General features: G+C 49.3%; 1 protein-coding gene across 3 annotated transcripts in view; it reads left to right on the forward strand.

The window, feature by feature from the left end:
* The first annotated feature begins 1,957 nt into the window (after nucleotides 1–1,957).
* LOC146193889 (uncharacterized) overlaps nucleotides 1,958–20,918 on the forward strand; it is a 397,134-nt gene continuing 378,173 nt past the window's right edge. For all 3 annotated transcript variants that reach the window (XM_084602858.1, XM_084602859.1, XM_084602860.1), the window contains exon 1: nucleotides 1,958–2,579. In XM_084602858.1, coding sequence (XP_084458984.1) covers nucleotides 2,316–2,579 — 264 coding nt within the window. In that variant the 5' untranslated portion in view covers nucleotides 1,958–2,315. The remainder of the gene's footprint in view (nucleotides 2,580–20,918) is intronic.

Below are 20,918 nucleotides of genomic sequence, written 5' to 3' on the forward strand. Positions count from 1 at the left end.
AGCGCGTCTATGCGAGACTGCACGGCAGTAGAAGCCGAGGAAGTAGCCGCTGTGACCGAGGACCCCGCTCCCCTTCTGACCCTGCAATGCCGTTTCGTGGGCGCAGTGTCCTCTGCCTTTCCGTCCCCGTTTTGCCGCCATATGCCGGCGAGAACTCATTGCGTTTTCCACGTTGGACTCTTGCTGCGTTTTTTTTTTTTTTTTTTCGTATCTCGCGCAGCTTAGCAACACCATGATGCTCTGTCGTGGCAGACTGTTCTAGCTGACCGCTCTAAGAGGGTCTCATTTTTTCATCGTTTGTTTACTATTTCGAGAAAAGCAGTCTAGACAACGGGCAGTGACAAGCAGTCAGGGCGCTCGATTAGTCAGCCGGAGGACCTGGGTTCAATCATGACCGCAGTCGCCGCGTCTCGACGGGGGCGGAAAGTAAATGGCGCCCATGATCTGTGTGACTTCAGTGAGCCTCAATGGTTGATTCGAAAGACAGACTGAGTCGCAGATCTTGAAGACGAGCTCTGCCTCACGTGGCCTAACGTCACAAATTCGGCCCGAACAACTTGAGTCCGCGGGCGACGCGGAAGTAACAAAGGAGGACGCATTTTCGATGTGGGATCTGCTATTTTCATCCCTTCTGTGAATGCCTCGGCGCATGGGCCATCTAGTGACTTCGCGTGATCGAATTCAGCCGGGACATCCTTTGTCGTATAACATACCCCTTAATGATCTCTAGGGTGTTGAAATTATTCTCAAGTAGTAGGCTACAGCATTCTTCATCTGTTTTCTTTCATTCACTCCTCGATCCCCCCCCACAGTGAGCGAATGAGTTGTCCATCGGTATGTGAGATAGCCATCTTCCTTTAAACAGAAACCGATTTCCATTTCCCTAAAAAAAAACCGCTTCAGCTTTTACTTTTTGCCCTGGTAATCGTAATGCTGCTGTCAATATGAATTTCAGTTCAACATCAGCAGCGGACAAAGCCGCATTATATCGAAGATTAAAATTGTTTTACTCCGCAAATACAGGATGACCACACAAAAAATATTTTGTTCTTTTCTTTCTAGCGTTCCTGGCGAAGTATTCAATCAATCAAAAACACAAAAGTGATTCGTTAAAAACAAAGCCGCAACAGATCGACGCTCAGGGTGTGAATGAAAAGAATTCTACCGCAGAAAAAAAAAATAAAACCTAAAAGCACTGGCGGAAAATGGCCATAAACACTGTGCGAGAGCCGGGCTTCGCGCCAGTCCGGACTTCGTGCCTTTCGCGGCAAAGCTCTGAAAGCCGAGGATTATTACGGACGCCGAAAAAAAAAAAATAGAGAAGAGGCGGCAGCGCTCTTTCCTGCGAACCCGCTGAAATCGCAATGAAATGTGAGGGTTTATTAACCCCCACGCATCGCTTCCCGAACAACAGACACGCAAGCGTTATTTTTTTCTTTTCTTTTTTTGTTTTGTTTTTGCGTGCGTCTATGCTTTTATTATTTTTTTTTTATTTTTTAGCCCTTATTGCCCTCTCCACAAGGGCCGCTTTCTCTCGCGACAGCGGCTTCATGGAACGGAAACAAATGCAACAAGCGCAACGGCCAGCCCAAATGGCTCAACGACGACGCAAACAAAAGACCTTTCGTCGCACGGACGAATGCTCTGGAAGAGAAAGAGAGAGAGCAAAAAGAATTGAGGAAGAAGGAAAGCGCGGCGCCGGCGCACGCGACCGAAATCCAAAACCGAAACCTCGCGCGCGCGCCCAAGAGCACGCAAGCGCCACCCAAGCGAAACCGAAACTCGTGGTCCCATTGGTCAGTAGAGAAAAAAAGTCGCACCGCTATTGGCCCAACGTTTTTTCGCGCGCGCGCGCGCTGCGCGTCTTTCTTTCCTCTCCTGGCCGTCTCTCCCCCCCGGGCAGGAAGAAGCAGGTGGCGGCGGTAGGATGGCGAGTAGCGGCCGTTCGCTCGGGCATCACAACTCCCGCGTCGCTTCTTGCGCTCGCAGCGTGGTGGAGCTCGCTAGCTCGCGCGCGCGTTACGGATGTGAGCAAACGCCGCCGTTGGACCGTTCGTCTTGCTCCATGTGAACGGATAACCCGCGCTCTCACTCCTTCCCCTCTGTGTGTGTGTCAACTGCGAATTGAAGTGAGTTTCGGTTTTGACCCTCCTTCGACAACTCGTGAGTGTTTGTGTGTGCGGTGTCTCGGCCGCAAATGACCGCCGTGTCGAGTGGTAGCGACTGAGAGGAGAGTGTGTGTGTGCGGACCACGGTGGTGCGGACGTCAAAGCCTCATCCTGGAGCGCGCTCAGCACTTCGGCTCGCGTGGCGTGATGGCTCGCGTGGGATCGTGCGAGCCGCCGCCGGCGCTGCCGGTGGGCCGCGCGGCGTCGTACGCGACGTCGTCGACGCTGCCTTCGCCGGCCATCTGGACGGTGCACGGCAGCACACTGTCTCCCTCGTATGCCGTGTCGGGGGGCGGCTACGACGGACCGATGCCGGCTTCGGTGATCGCCCTATCGGATACCCGGAGCATGACCACGTCCAGACTGCCGCAGCCAGGGGGCCCCGCCCAGCACGCCTACTACGAGATAACGGTGAGTTTGGTTCGCACGTACTTGCCGAGCGCTCCTCATCGGGGTATTTTTCGCAGACTACGGCGCTGGCGTATTTTTGAAATTACTTCAACGCTACTCTGGTAAAGGAAAGGAAACGGTTTTCGACGTTTGTCCGACGTCCATGATCTCGTTCAAAATCGATTCAAATCCGAACTTGGAAATTCAGATTTTTACGCGAAGGAACCACAAGAATGCCGCAAATATAACGCTGTCTGGTATTTTTGCCTTAAGTAACAGTGCAAGTTGCATATTTCAACTGACCAGTTTCTTGACACTGCGACGACTGATTACACGCGATAAATTATGCGGTCGCTGTTTCTTTTGCTCTGCGTCAACAGCACAGTCGTTCCTGCATATCAAATATGCACACAATGGCGTGCATGCGAAAAATCATGCGGGCCATATAAACACAAACAAAGCGCGGCAACAAGTGCGCCAGTTGAAACGACGCAATACCTTGGCGCCAATGTTGTGACGAAACTGCCGCTACAAAGCGAGAGCTTGTGCTGTTTGATGCGGTTTGGCTCGACAGATGTTGCTTCCCGACGGGCGGTTCGTTTCAACGTCGGCGCGGGGATTTTCCCATCGCGGCCGTTTCCTCTTTTATACATCACGCCGGAAGTGCAGGGGCCTCGGAAATATAATCGGCCACCTGCGGTGCCTTGAGCCTAACTCAATTCAACCGCCCGGCAACGTAACCTCCCCAAGCCAGGTCCCGGATTAAACTGTGATGGAATAAATCAAGCGGCGAAATCCTGCAACCGACGGTTGACGAGAGTGAGCGATTTAAAAGAAAAAAAGCATTGTACCAGTCAGTATTACTCCATAATTATAGCTAAGGGCTGTAGTTTTCGTTTCCTCTTTCTGACTAGACTTTGTCTACGCGGTTAACGCGTGCGAATCATTTAACGCATTTAAAGCTCAATACAAAAATACACCCAAATATACTTCGTGGCGAGCTGAGTTTTTCCTACTATTTCCATTTCAACTCTGTATTGCGCGAACTTCGCCAGGGCACAATTAAAGAATTTGTTTAGCCTGCAATTCTCGATTTCAAGATGCGCTTTCCTGCAAAACAGCACGTCTCTTTCCTTGTGCTATGCAGTGAAGCGCTCTCTCCAGGGTGCTGCGATTCTGCAGGCAGTTGTAAATACTGAATTAATTGGCTTCGCAATGTTGGACGGCCCCTATATAAACAAAACGAGTTATCTCTGGCTTTCGTGCGTCTAGTTTCGCTATCTACTGGAAGAACAAGTGGCGGCGCTCACTGACCTGGGAGATAATATACTAGCACACGCATGCGGAATGGTCTCACCGGCCAGCAAAAGTTATCCCTATACCTTATACATACAGTCTTCCGAGAAAACACAAACAAAAAAAAGCTCCGTTAAACAGTAGATCTGTATATACGTTGTTCGAATGCTACATTCTGCTGAATTCAAACACAACGCTGGGCGTAGCGACAGCGAATAAATACATGGCGTGCCCCTAGGACTCCCGTCAAAAACAAAACAAAATAAGCAATAAAAGATAAGCTTAGAATGTCGTTTGTTCTAATAGTGTGAGGCTGCCATAGGCGAAGTTCTGGAAAGCAGGCGGGCTTATGGAATTCTGAGCGCGCCCAGGTGATAAACGTAGCCAAAACTATAATGAGACAGCAAACGAACTGATTTATCGACGACAAGCATCTTGGCTACTGACATCTTTAACTGTTCCCACACAGAAGAGTTGTCGCTCTACAATTACTTTTGCGATTGTTAGTAGAAAGTGAGCGCCATGTAGTCGAAAAAGATGCAATACTGTTTTAACCTAAAGCACAGAAATCGGTCATGTCCGTGGACACGCGAGTGTTTGCGAGCATTTAAATATTGGACATGTTTCCTATAGCACACCTGGTTCATTATTTATTTAGTAAACGCTACAACAGCTCCTTTTTCGCTTGTAAGCATTCCTTCTAGTACAGTGCCACTACACAAAGATATAAACAGGTCAGGCAACGAATTAAGACGGATCGAAATGGCAGAAAATAGAGCTTTAATCTCCTCGAGAAGTTGCATGACAGGCGATAGGCACTGCACGCTGATAGGCAGTCACAAGCAAAAGGAGGAGCGAACTTTTTTCATTCCTTTAACAAGTAAAGATGCTGTGGGCGCACTACAGTCGCATTCACCCTATTATATATAGTCGATATGAAGACGAGTAGACTGAAATGCATGCGTTGCTCTGATGTGAAACAGAAGGCGGCCTTATTACTCTCCTCTTGTACTGGCTACATTTTACGCTGTCAGAATCGTAAAGTACGTCACTTGTCACCGTATCTTGCGATGCTTGCGTTTTCATTGGGCTAGTGGTGTAGGAACAGCTATGCACAGATGCGCCATATCGCTTACAGAGTGGTCGAACAAAAAATATTTTCTACTTAAGTGTTATCGTTGTGGCTATGGTGACCAAAACAAGGCTGTGGCGAAATTAAAACGAGATTCACGACTAGGTTTGGCCTGCAAAAGCGTTCGGCGAGTTCCCTATAAAGGCGCAATACTTTGGCACAGGCAGAGGTATGAGATTTCATAAGGAAAGGGGACACTCAACAGCATGCGTAAATGTAAACGGGCCACAAATGAGCGCATATCACAAATGGGGCATTGACAGGCGTTACTCTGTCTTTTTGTATCGTTGTTTTAATTTCGCATGACTGTGTAGGATATTGTTTTGCTTTAAATACAGCAAAGCTGTTTAATTAATAAGTCCACTTTATGAAAATTTCAGATCCCAAAATGTTTCCTTTTGAGCCACACCGTGACGGTATGGTTCTTAATGCATTACTGGTGTTGAAAGTCGCCTGGAAGTAAGAATTTTAACACCAACCCCTCCAGGGACTTCCACGAATTCGGCAAAAGTCTCGTAATACGGTTTAGAAACGAACTCGCGGAGCTCCAAATCTTTTGATGAAGGTTGTACATCACATTCCGAATAATAAGCCACCGCCGCTATTATTTCCTCGTATTCGCGTGTGGTCGTATACTCTCTAATATTCCATAAGTAGGTGCACATTTGCACTGTTTTCTCTGATTAATCTTCCACTGCGTCGCATTATGACTTACCGGACATAATACGACGTTCTCTCTTCCGGGGCAGTATGTTACGTTCTGGCGACATGCCCGTCTCTTTATCCGGGGAAGTATTTCATACCACTCTTACCTTATTTCCTATTAAAGAAACAATAGCGATCGGTGTGGTTCTTGAATAGAAAATTTCTCGCTTGTTTGGGTTGTGCGAGGGTCGACCCCCATCCACTCTTCAATCCGCCCCCGCGTTAATTTATTTAACCGTACCTCCCTGAACTGACTATCGCCAGCGTTAGGATGTGCGTCCTATAACAGCCTGCTTTCATCAATCCGTAGTCTGGGCTTGCTTCCTATTAGCAGAAACCCTAGCGCAGCACCCCCGACATCACTGCCACCTCTGGATTAATCCATTGGGGTGCACTATATGGTTATGGCGTCGATGATGAGGAGGGGGTCACGACAGCGCTCACCGCGCGACGCCCACCGTCCGTGAGTCACGGTCTCAAAAGTGACTCACGCTGCGCGCGCGGTGATCCGACCGTTCAGGGCCGCTGCAGTGGAAGCCGTGTACGAGTCTGCATGTCATCAGCCATATCCCTCATGTCACCTGAGGCACGATAGGAAAACAAAGGCACACAAAATGCATGCAAGGGAGGGCGTGCCAGCAGACGCCGCCGTCTCTGTCCTGCATGCCCGAGCGCTGCCAAATGGAGATCCTCTTTCGCGCGAGACCGCCGGCGCTGCCTGCAGCCCTTGGGAGCTGTGTCCGCGCGCTGCGTGGGAAACATAAGCCGCGGGATGACGACCGACTCTGTTGTTTCCAGGGGCCTCCCAGACTGCTCGCAGGGGGGAGGACGGTTATCCAACGTGACACCGTCGTCGTCTGTGGCCCCGGTGGTGACGGATATAGCTTGCATATAGAGAGCCCCTTTTGTCCTCCCTGCTGTGTGTGGATTAAGTAAAAGATTTGGGGGCATAATGTAGGTCGTCTCGGCTGCGTACCAGGCTCTGGAAGCTGGGATTTTCGAGAGATTCAGGGAACTTTCAGTTTGTGCGATATTGGGAAGAATCCTGCGAACCCTCAAGCACGGCAGACGTATTCCTATGCATAGCGATTGAAAAACACTGTAAACAGAATAGTTATTAGACCTAACTTTTTCATGCTAACGTGACATTGTTACTTACGTTGTGAGGGTCAGTAGAGAGCTTGGCAATGATTTCAACCTGACAAAAGCTTTTAACGTACAGCGATATCTCATCGCACAAGCGTGTTTGCATTAAATCGCCTTCATCGAAACCAATTTTAGGGCGAAAAGAGAAGTAGATTTAAAGAAAGATTCCTTCCTTCCAACTGCTAGCGATGGCGCAACCTCCTCCAAAGTTGCCACAAAGGCACCACAGTAAACAAACCAGAATAAAAACAAATAAAGCAGCCTATTTCACTGAAGCTCCGCCACATGCATATAACTGCGTCCGCCGTTTGCGATCAAGCCGTTGAAGGCCCTTTATTCCGGCACGTGTGGAACGGCACTCAGCTCGGTAACACATTATGCCCCTCACATATGCCGATCCATTGGCGCCTCCAAAAAAAGTAACGCAGCGCCAGCCGCTGGTTCTGCGCGTTTATGTCAGATGTTTTTCGCCGAAAAGCGGTCTCGTCGCTCGTGTCATTTGCAGCTGCGTTTCCCAAAACAGCTCGGATAGAAAAGGCCCCGCGCAGCCGCCACGAAGCTAACGCTCAATTTAGAAGAGAAAAAACAGATCCACTGTGGCCAAACAAAGAAAGAAAATCAGGGCGGAAGACAAAAGATACACGACGGGAGCCTTGGAGGTTAAACGTAATTAGGACGAACACGTCCGCCGACTCTACGAGATGAAAACGCAGGCACGCGGGGCAAAGCGCCACGATCGCATTACGAGGGCGCGGCCACAATAATTTTCAATCAAACCTCTACGCGCTCCATCGCGGCGCCGGCCGCCCAACTCTACCGCGCAGCCCTTCTTCGTTTTCCCCCTCCTCCGTTCCATTTCGCAAAGAGATAGCTGCGATTGCGCGTTTAACCAGAGCCTCCTCTGTCATGCCACGGAAAGCCTGCTGTCTACGCTAATGGGAAAGAAAAGGCTGCGACATTTAGCGCTCTCGTCCCATCCGTTTCCTTTCCTCCCGTCGCCGCGGAGGGAAGGCGAAGCGGGGAAGGAAGAAGGTCGAAGAAAAGGCTCTTCCGTCACGCGCTTGCCGCCATCATCAGGTCGATCCCTCGCCCGCCTCCTGCAAGCGCACTCTCTTCGGTGCAGCGCTCCATGTCCATTGAACGTCTTCGCACGACCGCTCCGTCCGAAAATACTGCATGCTCTTGGTTAATTGGCAGGGTTAATTAGAAGGGGGTGCATTCGACCTGTAGTCGAGCTGATGATGACGATGGCCTGGTAAGAAACCCAATGGTAGCCAGACACCAGCGGCTTTAATGAAGTAAGGAATTTCACTCGATTTTGTCGAAAGCATTGATTGATGGTTCGCTCTAACGGAGTTCTAGTATCAAGCGTCTAGCGTTGTGATCCCTAGGGTTGACTTTAGCTTCATCGTACATTTAGCATTTTAAACGGGTGATACTTCTGGGAAGCAATTGAAGCCGAAATAAGTCTGCGAGTAGCTCAGCAGTCACGAAAGCTGCCCGATGCAGTGGCCTAATAAGATTACGTTAGTGTTTTAGTGGCCATGCGAAGCAAAAGTCATTAATGCGGGCCACTTAATCGAACTTGCGACAGATTGCCTGCGCTTCCATGAACGTAAAGAGGTCACAGCGTGAAGATGCATCGTGAACGTAGTGAGCTAAGAAAACTGACCTGCGTGCTCTTTACGAGAGTGCGCTATGAAAAACCTCAGTTGGGAACAAAGAAGAAAAGTATTCTGTAGAATACTTTGCTCCCCACTGAGGTTTTACAATGAGGTACAACAATGACACTTTACAAGAAAAACAATTCGTGCCGCGGGTGACAAGTCCACTATCATTCACTGTGACTTAGTACATGCAGGCAGTTTGGGCTGACACAGCGTGGGGGAGAAGTGAATCGAACAAGCTCGCTCAGTCTAGGCGAGTGCCCCTCCAGTGTCCCCACAATAACCAGCTGCGTTGCGTTCTGAGAAGGGGGTGAAGCTGCACAACGAAGCGCAGAAAACCATCTTTCAGAAGCGCATTCGGCAACTCAACACACACAGCTGCAACTCTCCTAGTTCTAGCGCACGCTGCACGGAACATTTGTGAGCGCACAAAGCGTGTGGCCGGCCAGAGCGCCATCACTCATCGGGTGGCCGCCAGCTCTCCATCCCGCGCGGCCCTCGGGGGCTTGGATCGGAAAAGAGAGGAGTTCAAACTCGTCCAAAAAGTGCCGCGTGGGCGCTTTCCTCTCTTCTTTCTCCCTCTTCGCGTCAGCAGCGATGACGGCAGCTAGCTTCGAAGCCGCCGTTTGGCTCCTCTCGAGCTGCTGGTGTTCATAATCGGCCATTTGAGGAACACAATACGGCGTCGGCGACGAAGGCTCGAGCTCAGCGCCAGGGCAGCGGTTTTCCGGCCTCTTCGAGGTGTTGGGGAGTGGGAGGAAGATCTCGTACAAGAGGAAGTGGGAGGATATGTAAGGGGAGGGAAGAAGGGGGCGTTTGACGGCGACGTTTGGATATGGAGACAATGGTTTCTCGCTCATGTCTTTCTCTCTGTCTCCTAACTTTCTCCCTCTCTCGCTCTGAGTGAAGAGGCGCGCGTAGTAGACAAACAAAGCGGCCCTGTTGTAGCGCCGCGCAACGCTGTCAAGATTTCTTCCGTCCTTTCGTTGGCGTTTTTTTTTTCTTTTACTTTTTTTTGGGGGGGGGGGAGGGGGGTAGAATCGGGACATTATGCCCGCTTACCCCTTTAGGGTTTCGTTTTCCTCCCCTCCCAGTCAATTCCGTTAGTGTAGAAGTGTTGCGAGAGTTGGCGGCTCTTAAAGAGGCCGTAAGAGATGAAGAAGGAGGGGAAACGAGGGGGAGGCAAGCGTTGCTTTGGGTTAGTGCGTGAGCTTGGTCCACGAGCCGTCAATAACGGTGCGCCGGCTGATGACCGCTTTGCGGCATAAAGCTTTGTCATCGCTCTCGCTTTTAAGCGAGGTGTCAGTCCCACGCTTGACCCACTTACGGTTGCTTCCTGCGGAACCATAACGTGATGAGTGAAACGATTTCCAGAGTTTGTACAGTTAAGGGAGTCCAGCAGTTGCGATTGGTGAAAAGTTAGGAGGAGGTTGAGTGGAAGCATTCAAGGCGAACAATGGCGGGACATGATTTCAAGGAAGCATATATAAAGGCTGAAAAGAAGTTGTCCAATTCTTGGGCTCATTATTTCGCTCTTCTGCATAATTTTTCATTCTTTTATTGCGGTCATGACAGCAGCGTTTCAAAGCTAGCTTGCGCCGAACGTTAGTTTCTTTGTGTTTCCGCTACTTCCCGTCCTCACGTAACTGTGACGTCTTGTCTAGTGATACAGTATCCTATATGTCCCCGTTTGAGTTTAAACGTGATTTAAATAAGCGTTTTGTGCTCTATATCTGCGTAGTTTACGCAAACACAGCTTGCATCGCTATATATTTGCCTTGGCCGACGAAGCCCGGCCAAGCCTGAAAATTGCTGGTTTGCCAGGTCCGGGCTCGGGCTTGTAGTTGTAGGTCTGGGCCGGGTCGGGGCTTGAAGTGGCGGGCCCAGTCCAGGCTGGAGCTAGCTGTGTACGGTTTCTTCCAGAAATGAACACCGGCGCTAAAACCGTTCAAGTGGTTTGTGAATAAACCACTAATAGTACATTTGTTAACGCCGAATAGAAGATATCTCATTTGCGGACCGAGTTTAATCGGTGGCACTCAGTGGTTTGTCCAAGTAATTTTGAGCCCTGACGGCGCTCAACGACACAGAGAAAAAGTTGCAAAAGCGTAAAACCCTGCACCACGCTCTGCTAAATTGCAGTCTTAAGGATCGCTCCAACGCATAAAGCACGGCACGTTTACAGACGACCACGTGCGTACTAACGTACAAAACATCGCTAGCTTGGAATTTTTCAACAGTCAGCTGAGCACAGTACGTCGGATCTAGCAGAAGACGCTCTTTGTATCTTCTCGATTTTGTGCTGCCACTAACGACTGGACATATGAAAACTCATAAGAGCCGCTGGAGAAGACCTTTAATCGACTGCTCGGCAGATAGCCGTCTGTCTCGTGGCCTTTCGATAAAAAAAGGAATACTTCATGCGGTCTTTTGGAAATCTTTTCTTCTTTTATGTGCTTGGAATTTTTGTTGGTCTTTATTTGGAATATGGACTCTTTTAAATAATTGTTGCGTGCCAATCAGGACAGATTATTTATGATGTAATAGGAAAGCGTTATGCGTTTCTTTTTCCGCCTTGACTGTGCATATTTTTAAGGAGTCCGCGCAGACTGACTTTGCCGAGCCTGGATCGGGTCGAGCGAGCCCGGTTCGGGCCTGCTCCATGTCAGCGTGGGCCCGGGCTTGGAGCCATATTAGCCTGGACTGGACTCGGGCTTCAAACGATGGACCTGGGCCGCAAAATCACGCCCCTGACGTGATCTACTCTAAAGCTTTCTTTCGACGACCGTTGCCCTTGCATTGCCGTGACGTATTGCCGCAATACGTCGTCCCATATAACCAGCATTAAAGGAAATTAATGTATCTAACGTTTTCTAAGATATCGCAATAGCGGCTGGGAAGTGGTATGTGAGCTATTTAACGTCCCGGAAAGAAGTGGGCAAAGCCTAAACTACCTAGACTCGATGCTCTGGCAGAACGCGTTCTAATGAGCGAGATCTACGCAGCAGTCAGGGTAGTAAAAAGCCATGCCGTCTCTTTCTTTATCTCTCTTTTTGTTTCATTATTTTCACGTGGGTGTTCCCGACGTTTTGTTGCGATCGAGGGAGATCGCCCTTGGGACGTGACTGTGCGATGATGACGAAACCTTGAGCAATCAAAGGGGAGAAGCTATAAATGTGCACGTTCTAAGGACGCCACTGCATTCCTAGCAGCAACCCAAATTGCGCCGACTGAGCGAGTTTCACACGCACTAACGTCGTGAACGCATCGATCTGCCAACACAAATTACTGCTCTCTGAGTCGTAAAGACATCCCCCTCCGCTCTCAATCAGAGCTATGGTCGATAAATTGAACGAAACCGTGGACGCCTCTGCAGTTCGTATAGGCGGCTAACCAACCGTTCACGCGCAGCTGCAGGGGGCTAAAGAAAGAGCAGGTATAACAAGCAAAACCCTCGCAGTTGTCAAGAGCCGCGGGGGAATCAATGGGCCACGATATAGCTGACGCGGCGAGTTATAAAAGCCCCATCGTCGACGCCGTGCAAGGAGAAAGAAAATACTGCTGCCCGTGCAGACTTTTCCTCCCTGGAAGACGCACTCTGGGCTAAACGCGACTTCGCTGCCGCAGACGCAGTGCACGCGGGTCAGACATGAGAAGCAGGCCGCCGCAGGCGCAGTGTGTGTGTGTGTGTGTGTGTGTGTGTGTGTGTGTGTGTGTGTGTGTGTGTGTGTGTGTGTGTGTGTGTGTGTGTGTGTGTGTGTGTGTGTGTGTGTGTGTGTGTGTGTGTGTGTGTGTGTGTGTGTGTGTGTGTGTGTGTGTGTGTGTGTGTGTGCGTGCGTGCGTGCGTGCGTGCGTGCGTGCGTGCGTGCGTGCGTGCGTGCCTCGGTCGGTCCGTCGGCTTAATTTCGCACTTGGCGCAGGGACGCCGCACTGCGTCATATTCAACGCCATAGCGTGCAAGTGCACGCCTTCGCGGGCCTTTATCTCGCAATGACCACAGCAAAACCAGGACAACGGGCAACGGACCCGCGAGCAGTATGGAGTGGGGAGAGGAAATGGACAGCTTCGTCATCGGTTTTCTGTTGGCGCTACTGTGAACTAATGCTTGCGAACATCGTGCCTTATTACCATGTCCGTCTTCTTCCAGCATGAGTAGGTACATTTTAGTGGGGCGTAAATTAACAAGCAGAACCATGAACAACTCCCTCAAAGAGGCTTTGTTCCCGGCTCTCTGGTACTGAAATTCGGCTTGCCACGATTATTCTCGGGACTGCGTTGTTGAAGAATCCACATATTAAAACGTGGTGACGCTCTCTGTTAAATATGACATTCGTGCATTCTTCCTTGTCGGTCGGTTTCGCTATCTGCCATGAAATTATTACCTACCTTGCGCTTCATTTGCAAAAGCGATTCCTTCAAGAAAACGACCCCTTCTCCTCGATGTGCCTATTCTTCACCGCTTCAATGTAGCGATGCTGTCCTATACTCATAACGGTGCACGAAACATGGCTCCTTACTATTTTACGTAGCTGCGATACCTGCAGCTAAAAGGAGTAGCGTTGATCCACGATCGAGCTCCTGTGCGACTGTTTCTACACGGCAGCTGATATAACATAAGTAAAATCTCGGGTAATTTGTTCTTATACCTTTCGTGCATTTTTTTTTTTTTTTCCACTTGCTAACAGCGACCAGAAGCGCTGTACTTTCAAGCTCTACTTCTGTGTTCATTCATTCCGATAAGAAATAATCGAAAATAAAAGTTCGTACGCAGGTAGCCATTTCGAGAATTCTTTTTAAGCCTGTATTCTACTGGTCGCCGCTTAACTCATGAAATATGCACGTTATCAAAGCAGAGAGCTAATTTTATTCCTTTATGATGCGGCAATCGCCTTTTCTCTTGTTTCTTCGATTGATTTCGGAGTGTCGGGGCGGAAAGTAAGATGTGAAATTGTGTCAGACAAGAGTGGCTTATTCGGAATTTTGCACAGATCATGCATTTATTATACACAGGATCACAGAATTTCACTGCGAAAGTGAGGAGAAAAAAAAACGTGAAACGCTATACGATCGACAATTGTATAAGTTCGTCTTTGGGTGCCGAAGCAAGCAAGGCATCGACCTTGACGAAATTTAGTTTCATCAGCTTCTTTTTATGTGTGTTTTATACCTTTTTGTTCTTTTGCTTTCGCGGTGCGCTAAGGTATGGACTTCGACGCTGAGTCGGTGTTGATGATCTCTTGCATAATGCAGCTGAAATCCGCAGCGCTTCGATGTAGGCGACACTCTAAAGGTGTTCGTGTGCTGTGCGACGTCAGTGCACATCAGAGTTCCTTAACGGATCATAATTAACCCGGAAACCACCTTTCATAGCCTGACTTCAGCAAGTTAAAGTCCACGTGCCACCTGTAGCTCACGCCTTTAGGAGCGTAACTGATTTGCTTTTTGTTTATTTGTTTTCAGATCGCCTAAATATTAGCACCACACAATCAAGGCGCCGCTGAAAGCAAGATATGTCCTTGCCGTAATGTATTTAAGCGTTGACCGCCCTTTATAAAAACCATACACGTTTAAATTAAACCCCCCACCTACCCCCCGCCCTGCTTACGTAATGTTCACATTCACAGCCGCTAAGTACGAAGACGCTGAAAACTGAAAGCACAATGAAATTCCACTGCTTAAAAGACGCGCTAGATTCAAGCCCTGAGACGCTATAACAACGCGCTCTCGGGATTCTCAGCGGACCAACGACAGTCGTTTTGCGAGCAGCGTATACACTCGGCACGGATACCTTCTCCGACACTGCGTGGGATTCAAAGAGAGCATTGTATGAATAAAAACAAGAGCATAGTTGCCGTTGCAATTTTCGAAACAAGGACGACCACCATCTTCCCGCGTCTTGCGTCTTCACGGCAAGCCAGGCGGATACCGTCGCGTCTCGGAAGAAAGAAAAATAAACGAAGAATGGAGCGCATCCCACACTTTGTATTCTCTGATTACGTAAAGGTCTCCGTGTACGCACCAACCTCAATACGGTCCTTTGTATGCTAAATCGCACTGTACGTATATGTACACCGACACGCTATGCAATTACGTACATTTCGCAAAGCTATTAGCCAACGACCGACTCGTCCCGTTAACCCTTTAATAATCTATTTCGACGCTCGCAGGGCGATTGTCCTGAGAGAAATGCGTCGCTCTTCGCTACGCGCGCCTCCGCTTTTTCCCGCAGGAGGACCACACAAAGAAGATTCCCTTGGGAAGGAAATTTGCTCGCAGTGATTTTGGCGTCGCCAACTCTTCGGCAATGGACGTTGCGCCCGCGCGGAGCACCTATAACGACGCAGCATTCGAAACAATCGAAGAAATACACAAGCCGCCGCCGTCTCTTCCTCAATTGCTGTGTAGCATTGCGCAGGCCCACGAGAACTGGGTTACCTCAACTCGGCGGTAAACAAGGCGAATCGTTTGTCTGTGCGCCGGTCTCTTCCTTCTCTGGACAAATTCTATTGCCCCTTCATCACCCCACTTACGCCGCATGCACAAAGGCGGCAAACATTTCAAAGAAAGGTGCACCCTTGTTTTCACCGCTCGGCTGTGTGGGGGCGTGCGAGGCGTTTATCATACTCGTGCGCGCGGCAAATAGTAGGAAGTCCTCTAAACCTACTCGCCAGGGTATTACCGGACAATAGAACAGACCGACGACCAGTGTGCACAGGAGGTCGCGATCTTTGTGCCCGTTGCGTCTTTCGGGAGTGTCCGCACTCTCGCTCGCTTCGCTGTCTTCAATCGACAGGGACGTCGTATAGCCTCAGCCCTTTGCGTAGTGAATGGCAACAGACAGCTGACGTCGGCCTTTGGGACGTTTTCTGGAGCATACAATGGCAGCCGCCTCTAAGGTGTACAGAAAGATGCCGGTCAGTCAGTTTTCTGGGGGTGGTGAATTCGTTCAAAGTCGCACGGGCGTGTGAAGAAAGCACTCGCCGCCATACAATGGCGGGTCTCTGTTTACACCCCCGCGTAGTTAAAATAGAGGGCGTCGCGGAAGTGTGTTCCTGTGCGACCTGGTTGCGCGTGTGCAAGGCGGAGGACGTGTGATTGAACGCATATGAAAATGAGAAGGGAGGAGGGCAGGGGTCGTGGGCTGCGCTGCTTAGAGAAGTTTTACGACGTTTTCGGCGTCCTAACAGTTCCTCGTTTGGTAAACGCGACAAAGAAACGTAGACGGAAGCGCGTTGTTGTTGGAAGATAGCCAGTGAGTATACTACTACTAGGAGCATAGGAAGGACAAAAACAACTAAAGAAAAGAAGTGCATTCGCGGAAGAATAAGCGTAAACAGAATTTAAGTTCCAGCATGCGGCTCGTGTTCTTCTGAACAGGAAATGGTATAGTACGTTATTTGCACCACCTCGTTCAGATATTGTGCAGGCGGTTCATCACTCTACAGCATGTTGCACGTCACTCTTGTAAATAGGCATTTATATGCACAGATAAGTATTGGCGGCGGAAGGCGGAGTTCTAACAAAATGGAGTCGCTGACGGGACGAGCGCAGCCGCAAATATGGCACTCCTCAACTATACAGGTATAACCTGGCGAATACAACGATTATTACGTTTACCAAAGCTGGTTCGGCGTTACAGAGCAAATGAACCTTTGTGTGTTAGGTCGCCATCTGTGTGTCATGCGGCATACATTATTTGCACGCCGCAAGCAGCAGTCTATACTAAAGTGCATTGATCACGAATTTCAGAGGCCGCTCTTAAATTCTTACTTGTAAATAGTATGATCACGTGACTTTGGCGTCTGGAAGTGCTTGAAGTTGTTTAGCGAGAAAAAGTCATTACTCCTGTTTTTGCGTCTTTCGTTTTTCGGCTCCGAAGCGGAATTCATACTCGTTTACGACCGTCGCGTAAAACGCACCGCCGTCCGCTCTTTAATCACTAGCACTTCTTTCTACTATTCCGTTATGCGCTCGCACCAGTGGACATGACATCAGTGCCGTTGGGCCATACAAAGCCAGTTTATTCGGGGCTCCCCGCTCGCAATCAGCCTCGAGAAAGCTACAAAATCTTCCTTGGGGAATCGGGTGTCGTATTTATTCTTAATGTTCAACTGCCGGCCATTTCCACATCTCCCTGGAGACGACTATATCATACGCGGCGAGCTCGAGCGGTGCTTCGAGAAACGGCTTCGCAACGTCTCTTTCGCGCCCCCGGATAAATCAGCTGCAGGCTGTCTTGTGTAGAGTTTTTTTAAGAAAAGATAGTGAATAGTTAGGAGCTTACGTATGCAAGCCAGATTAAGAAGAGCTATATGGACGACTATAGAAACGACGTTCTCTTTGTGTCGACTCTCAGACGTATGCTCTTCAGTATTAATGGGCAGAAAGAATAGCAGTGCAGCCAGCTGTCGCTTAAACGAAGTGAATCATAAGAATTTAAAGGCATATATCGAGGATATTTTCGAACACGTTTTCACCCGAACAAAGAAAAAATGGGACGACGCCAGACAGCTTATAATGTTTTTAAGAAGCTCGCACGGTAGTATTTTAGTTTTCAAGGCACTTTGGTTCAGCTTTCTGCACAGTACACGTATACTCTGCAGCAGGTGACGAGTTCATTGTGACAAGGCAACAACTTCTCTTAAAAGGCTTGGCTTCAGGCTCAGCTAAGAAGGTGGTGAGCCTAGCTGTTGCTTCTCGGTGCTCTCATTCTTGTTCTGCAAGAGGCTATGATATTTTATTTTAGATTAAGAAGGCTGATAGTTGTTCCAGGAACTAAACAAGGAAGGGGGAGGGGGGGGGGGGCGCTGGGCTCACAAAATATTCCCTGCAGAAGCCGTCCGCTTGCTTCCATTTCATCTATGTGAGGGGAATAATGCGAACATTGAAGCGCACAGGCACCCTCGCTGTATGTGTTTTTTTTATATATATATATATAGGTGTCGCGTTTTTACGCCAGTAAGGAATGAAAACTATATGTCAGAGTCGCCAGTACAAGGCGCTGCCTTGACTATATATGGACTCGACAGCACCAGGTCGGGTCAGCCTCGAGGAAGCGAGGTCCCTCTTACTTGCCCCGCTTGGTGTCTACATGAACTCGCTTTAAGCGGGTAAGCATAGCAGCGGCGCCTAGCATCGAGATTCGAAGCTTCGTCCTCATGTTTGATTCCATTGCCTTTTACTATCGAGGGCTTCAATTGTAATTTTTCGTCGTTGGTGAGGGCTAAAAAGCATTCAACTTCGCTGACGCTCTTAGCCGCGCCGGAAGCTTTTTGATCCCAGAGTTCCCCATGACGCGACTCCCTAGCTCGACAGCGCCTACATGTTTTTAGACAAGCGAGTTACCCAACCTACTGCAAGCCAGTTAACTCGATCCGCTCTGCCGCCTACTTTACTCGACCCGACTGCGTATGCATGAGCCCGGCAAATATATTTTTACTCGTCAGACTGACTGGACCGGACTCTGTCGAGTTCATGTATACAGGGCTTCTGTAAGCGCAAAAATAACACTCCACCGTTGTCTTAAACGTTTTGTTTTAAAAGCAGAAGAGAGATCGGTAACCGTGCAACACATATTTCTCCGCCCACAATCCCTTTATTGAAAGAAATAAACTATCCTAAAATGTAGCTCCGGTCCCGAATCAATATACACCGCCTCTTAGGATGAGCCCTCGCATACTGTCTACAGCGTTCCGGGGTATCGCTATATATGTATATACGGAGCGACACATGCCCTAGATACAGACGCTTTCCCGGGCGATTCGTACGCCACGTTCCAGCTACCGTGCGCGCTGTCCGACACGGGTCCACGCGACTCGCTCATCGCCGTTAGGTATAACTGGGGGCACTCTGGGCAATAAAAGCCGAACCATGCGCGTTTTGGCCTTTCTCCTCCTATCCCGTCCTCCACCCTTCCCCGTTCACGCCGGCGAGTTGACGCGCTCGGGGTCCTCGATAAACAGGCCCGGGGCATATTTGTCCACGAAGCATCCAGAGGTCACGCGCGCGTGGCGTCGATTGGGCCGCGTGCTCGCTTTCTCGCTGAGGTCGCAACGCAACACTGGAGCACAGGGAGGTATAGGGCCCCTGGACTGGAAGTACTCCGCATCTCTCTGCAGCGTAACCGAGCAATCCGTCGGGCTGTTTTGCAGAAAGCCGCGGTTAATCTCCCCCATCAACACTATCAGCCCAGTTTCCTGCTACCTAACTATCCCAGGTGTGGAACTGATCCCTCGCTAATATCCTATTAACCCAGTACCGCGTCGCTTGCGGCCGTTCTTTCTGATCAAGTGTCATGATCTCGTGTGCTCACCTTGCTCTCTGCTAAAAAGAGACCATCAATTGTCGGTCTTGCGCATTGCACACCCCTATCCTCCTCCACCTCCTGTTTTCTGTTTTAACCTTTTTCCCAAGGAGCGCGTGTTGTTATTCTCTAGTTTTTGTTGAAGGTCTCCGTCTCCTCTCTTTATTCCCCCTCTCGCTCTAATTGAATATCTCTCGTGTCTTCGAACTTTAAGATACATACTGCATTTTCGCGCCACAGCCGAAGGTCGGCGTCGCACAATTCTTCGCAGTATAATGATGGCCCCCCGTTCCAGGAGTTACAGCTCCTCAACACTGGACGGTGTGCGCGCTCTCGGAGCATGCGACGTGACGACCATTCGTTTACGATTCCCCTGGCGCGACGGATGTGCCAATTCGGAGAGCCGTTTCCCCTTCGCACTCCTCCCCCACTGCCTCCGTCCCAATACACCACTCTCACCTCCACCCCTCGAATGTGCGCTCTACACTAAAGGGCAATGGACGCCGAGTCACCCAGGCTCGCAGAAAGAGACAAAGGAACCGCCACCCAACAACAATGCAGCCACGGAGTTATTGCTGCATATATATACTCGGCCCTCTTCACTGCCTCAATAGCCCGCGACTCATAGATGTCGCCAGACAGCAACAATGTCGTAGTGCCGCTGTTATGACATTTCCTCGAGGGGACGCGTTTTTCTCTTCCCGGGAATCTATCTGCATAGCACATACACACATTGAATACTCATATGTGCCATATGGTCGCCAAGAAGATTCGATGGCGAAAAACTCTGCCGTCAGTTTCGCAGTCCGTCCTCTCACTCCTTGCTCATGTTTTGTTGTTGTTGTTGTTGTTGTTGTTGTTGTTGTTGTTGTTGTTGTTGTTGTTGTTGTTGTTGTTCTTTTCCCCTCGTTCCCTTTTGTCTCCTTTGTTTTCAATGCTGACAGCAGCGCGAAAAAGAACGCACAATGAAAACCACATTGGCGCCTGCCATATGCTGGGTGCCGTCCTGCTGTACACTCTCTCATTACTGGCACGTGCTCATCGCTTTGCGTTTTCTCTATCTCTTTCTCTTGCTAAGTTTAACTTTCTTGCTACCGGTCTCTTGTCCCTCGCGCAGAAAACATATGGCAGCCTGTTATAACTATTCGGTTGCGTGCGTATTCTGCACGTCCCTGTAAGCAAGAGGTCAGAACAGTTTTCACTCTATACGCTTCTACGGCGTTACGCTATTTTTGTAACTTGGGTAGTCGTTAACTTTGGCGAGGGGGCTCGACGTTAGCAAAAGCTTTCACTGTTAATTTGTTTGGGAAACATCAATTATGGTAAAGCGTGTATTTCAGGTTATAGTTACGCTGTACTGTTTATACTGGTTCTACTTACACTCGCCCATGCGATAGTAGAGAGGGGCGCACAATTTGTGCTTTACTTTTTCGCCAATTTGCATCAGATCCTCGATCGATACCCCTCAGAGCGAGGTTCCTTCCAGCCAAAAGCGTAATGCACTGACTCGGAAAAGCGTAACGAATGAGTCGATATCGCCGTTTGATAAAACGAACCCTCTGTCAAACAGTCAGGCATCAACGGGAATAAGAATTCGTCAAGCAATCCAGGGGGCAAGATAGTCGTGCTCGTCCAACTTTGTTAGAGTGTGCATAACTTTGTTGCCCGCTTATGTTTCTATTATAGAGTAACGCGCAACTAATTGCAATCTGCACGGATATGTTACGTGTACTTGAAGGTATGAAGTTAGCCTCGTGTTCAGCCAGACCGCTTTGCGCAGTGAGTAGATATCACATCTTGCCGTCGCTGCGTCAAGAAAGACAAGGGGAAGAAGACAGATTTTTTAACAGTTTATCGACGCTTCCCCTTCCCTCTTTTTTTTTTTCTGCTGAATGTGTCGCATCTTGGCAAAGAAAAGAAAAATAAGTAACAGGATAGTTTTTATTATTTCTTCAGGAACACGCTATCTACACAGTGTACAGGGCGCCAGAACAAATCGCTCTGCAAATCTGAGCTCTGCACCGGCTCGCTCTATCGTCGTGCAAGCTATATCGTCCGCTCAATTCGGGCACTGCTCGAAGACAGAGATCCATACTCCGTCTCCTGTGGCC

This window comes from Amblyomma maculatum, chromosome 4 (genome assembly GCF_055883805.1).
Source record: "Amblyomma maculatum isolate TAMU_Amacu chromosome 4, ASM5588380v1, whole genome shotgun sequence".
Classification (NCBI taxonomy): domain Eukaryota; kingdom Metazoa; phylum Arthropoda; class Arachnida; order Ixodida; family Ixodidae; genus Amblyomma; species Amblyomma maculatum.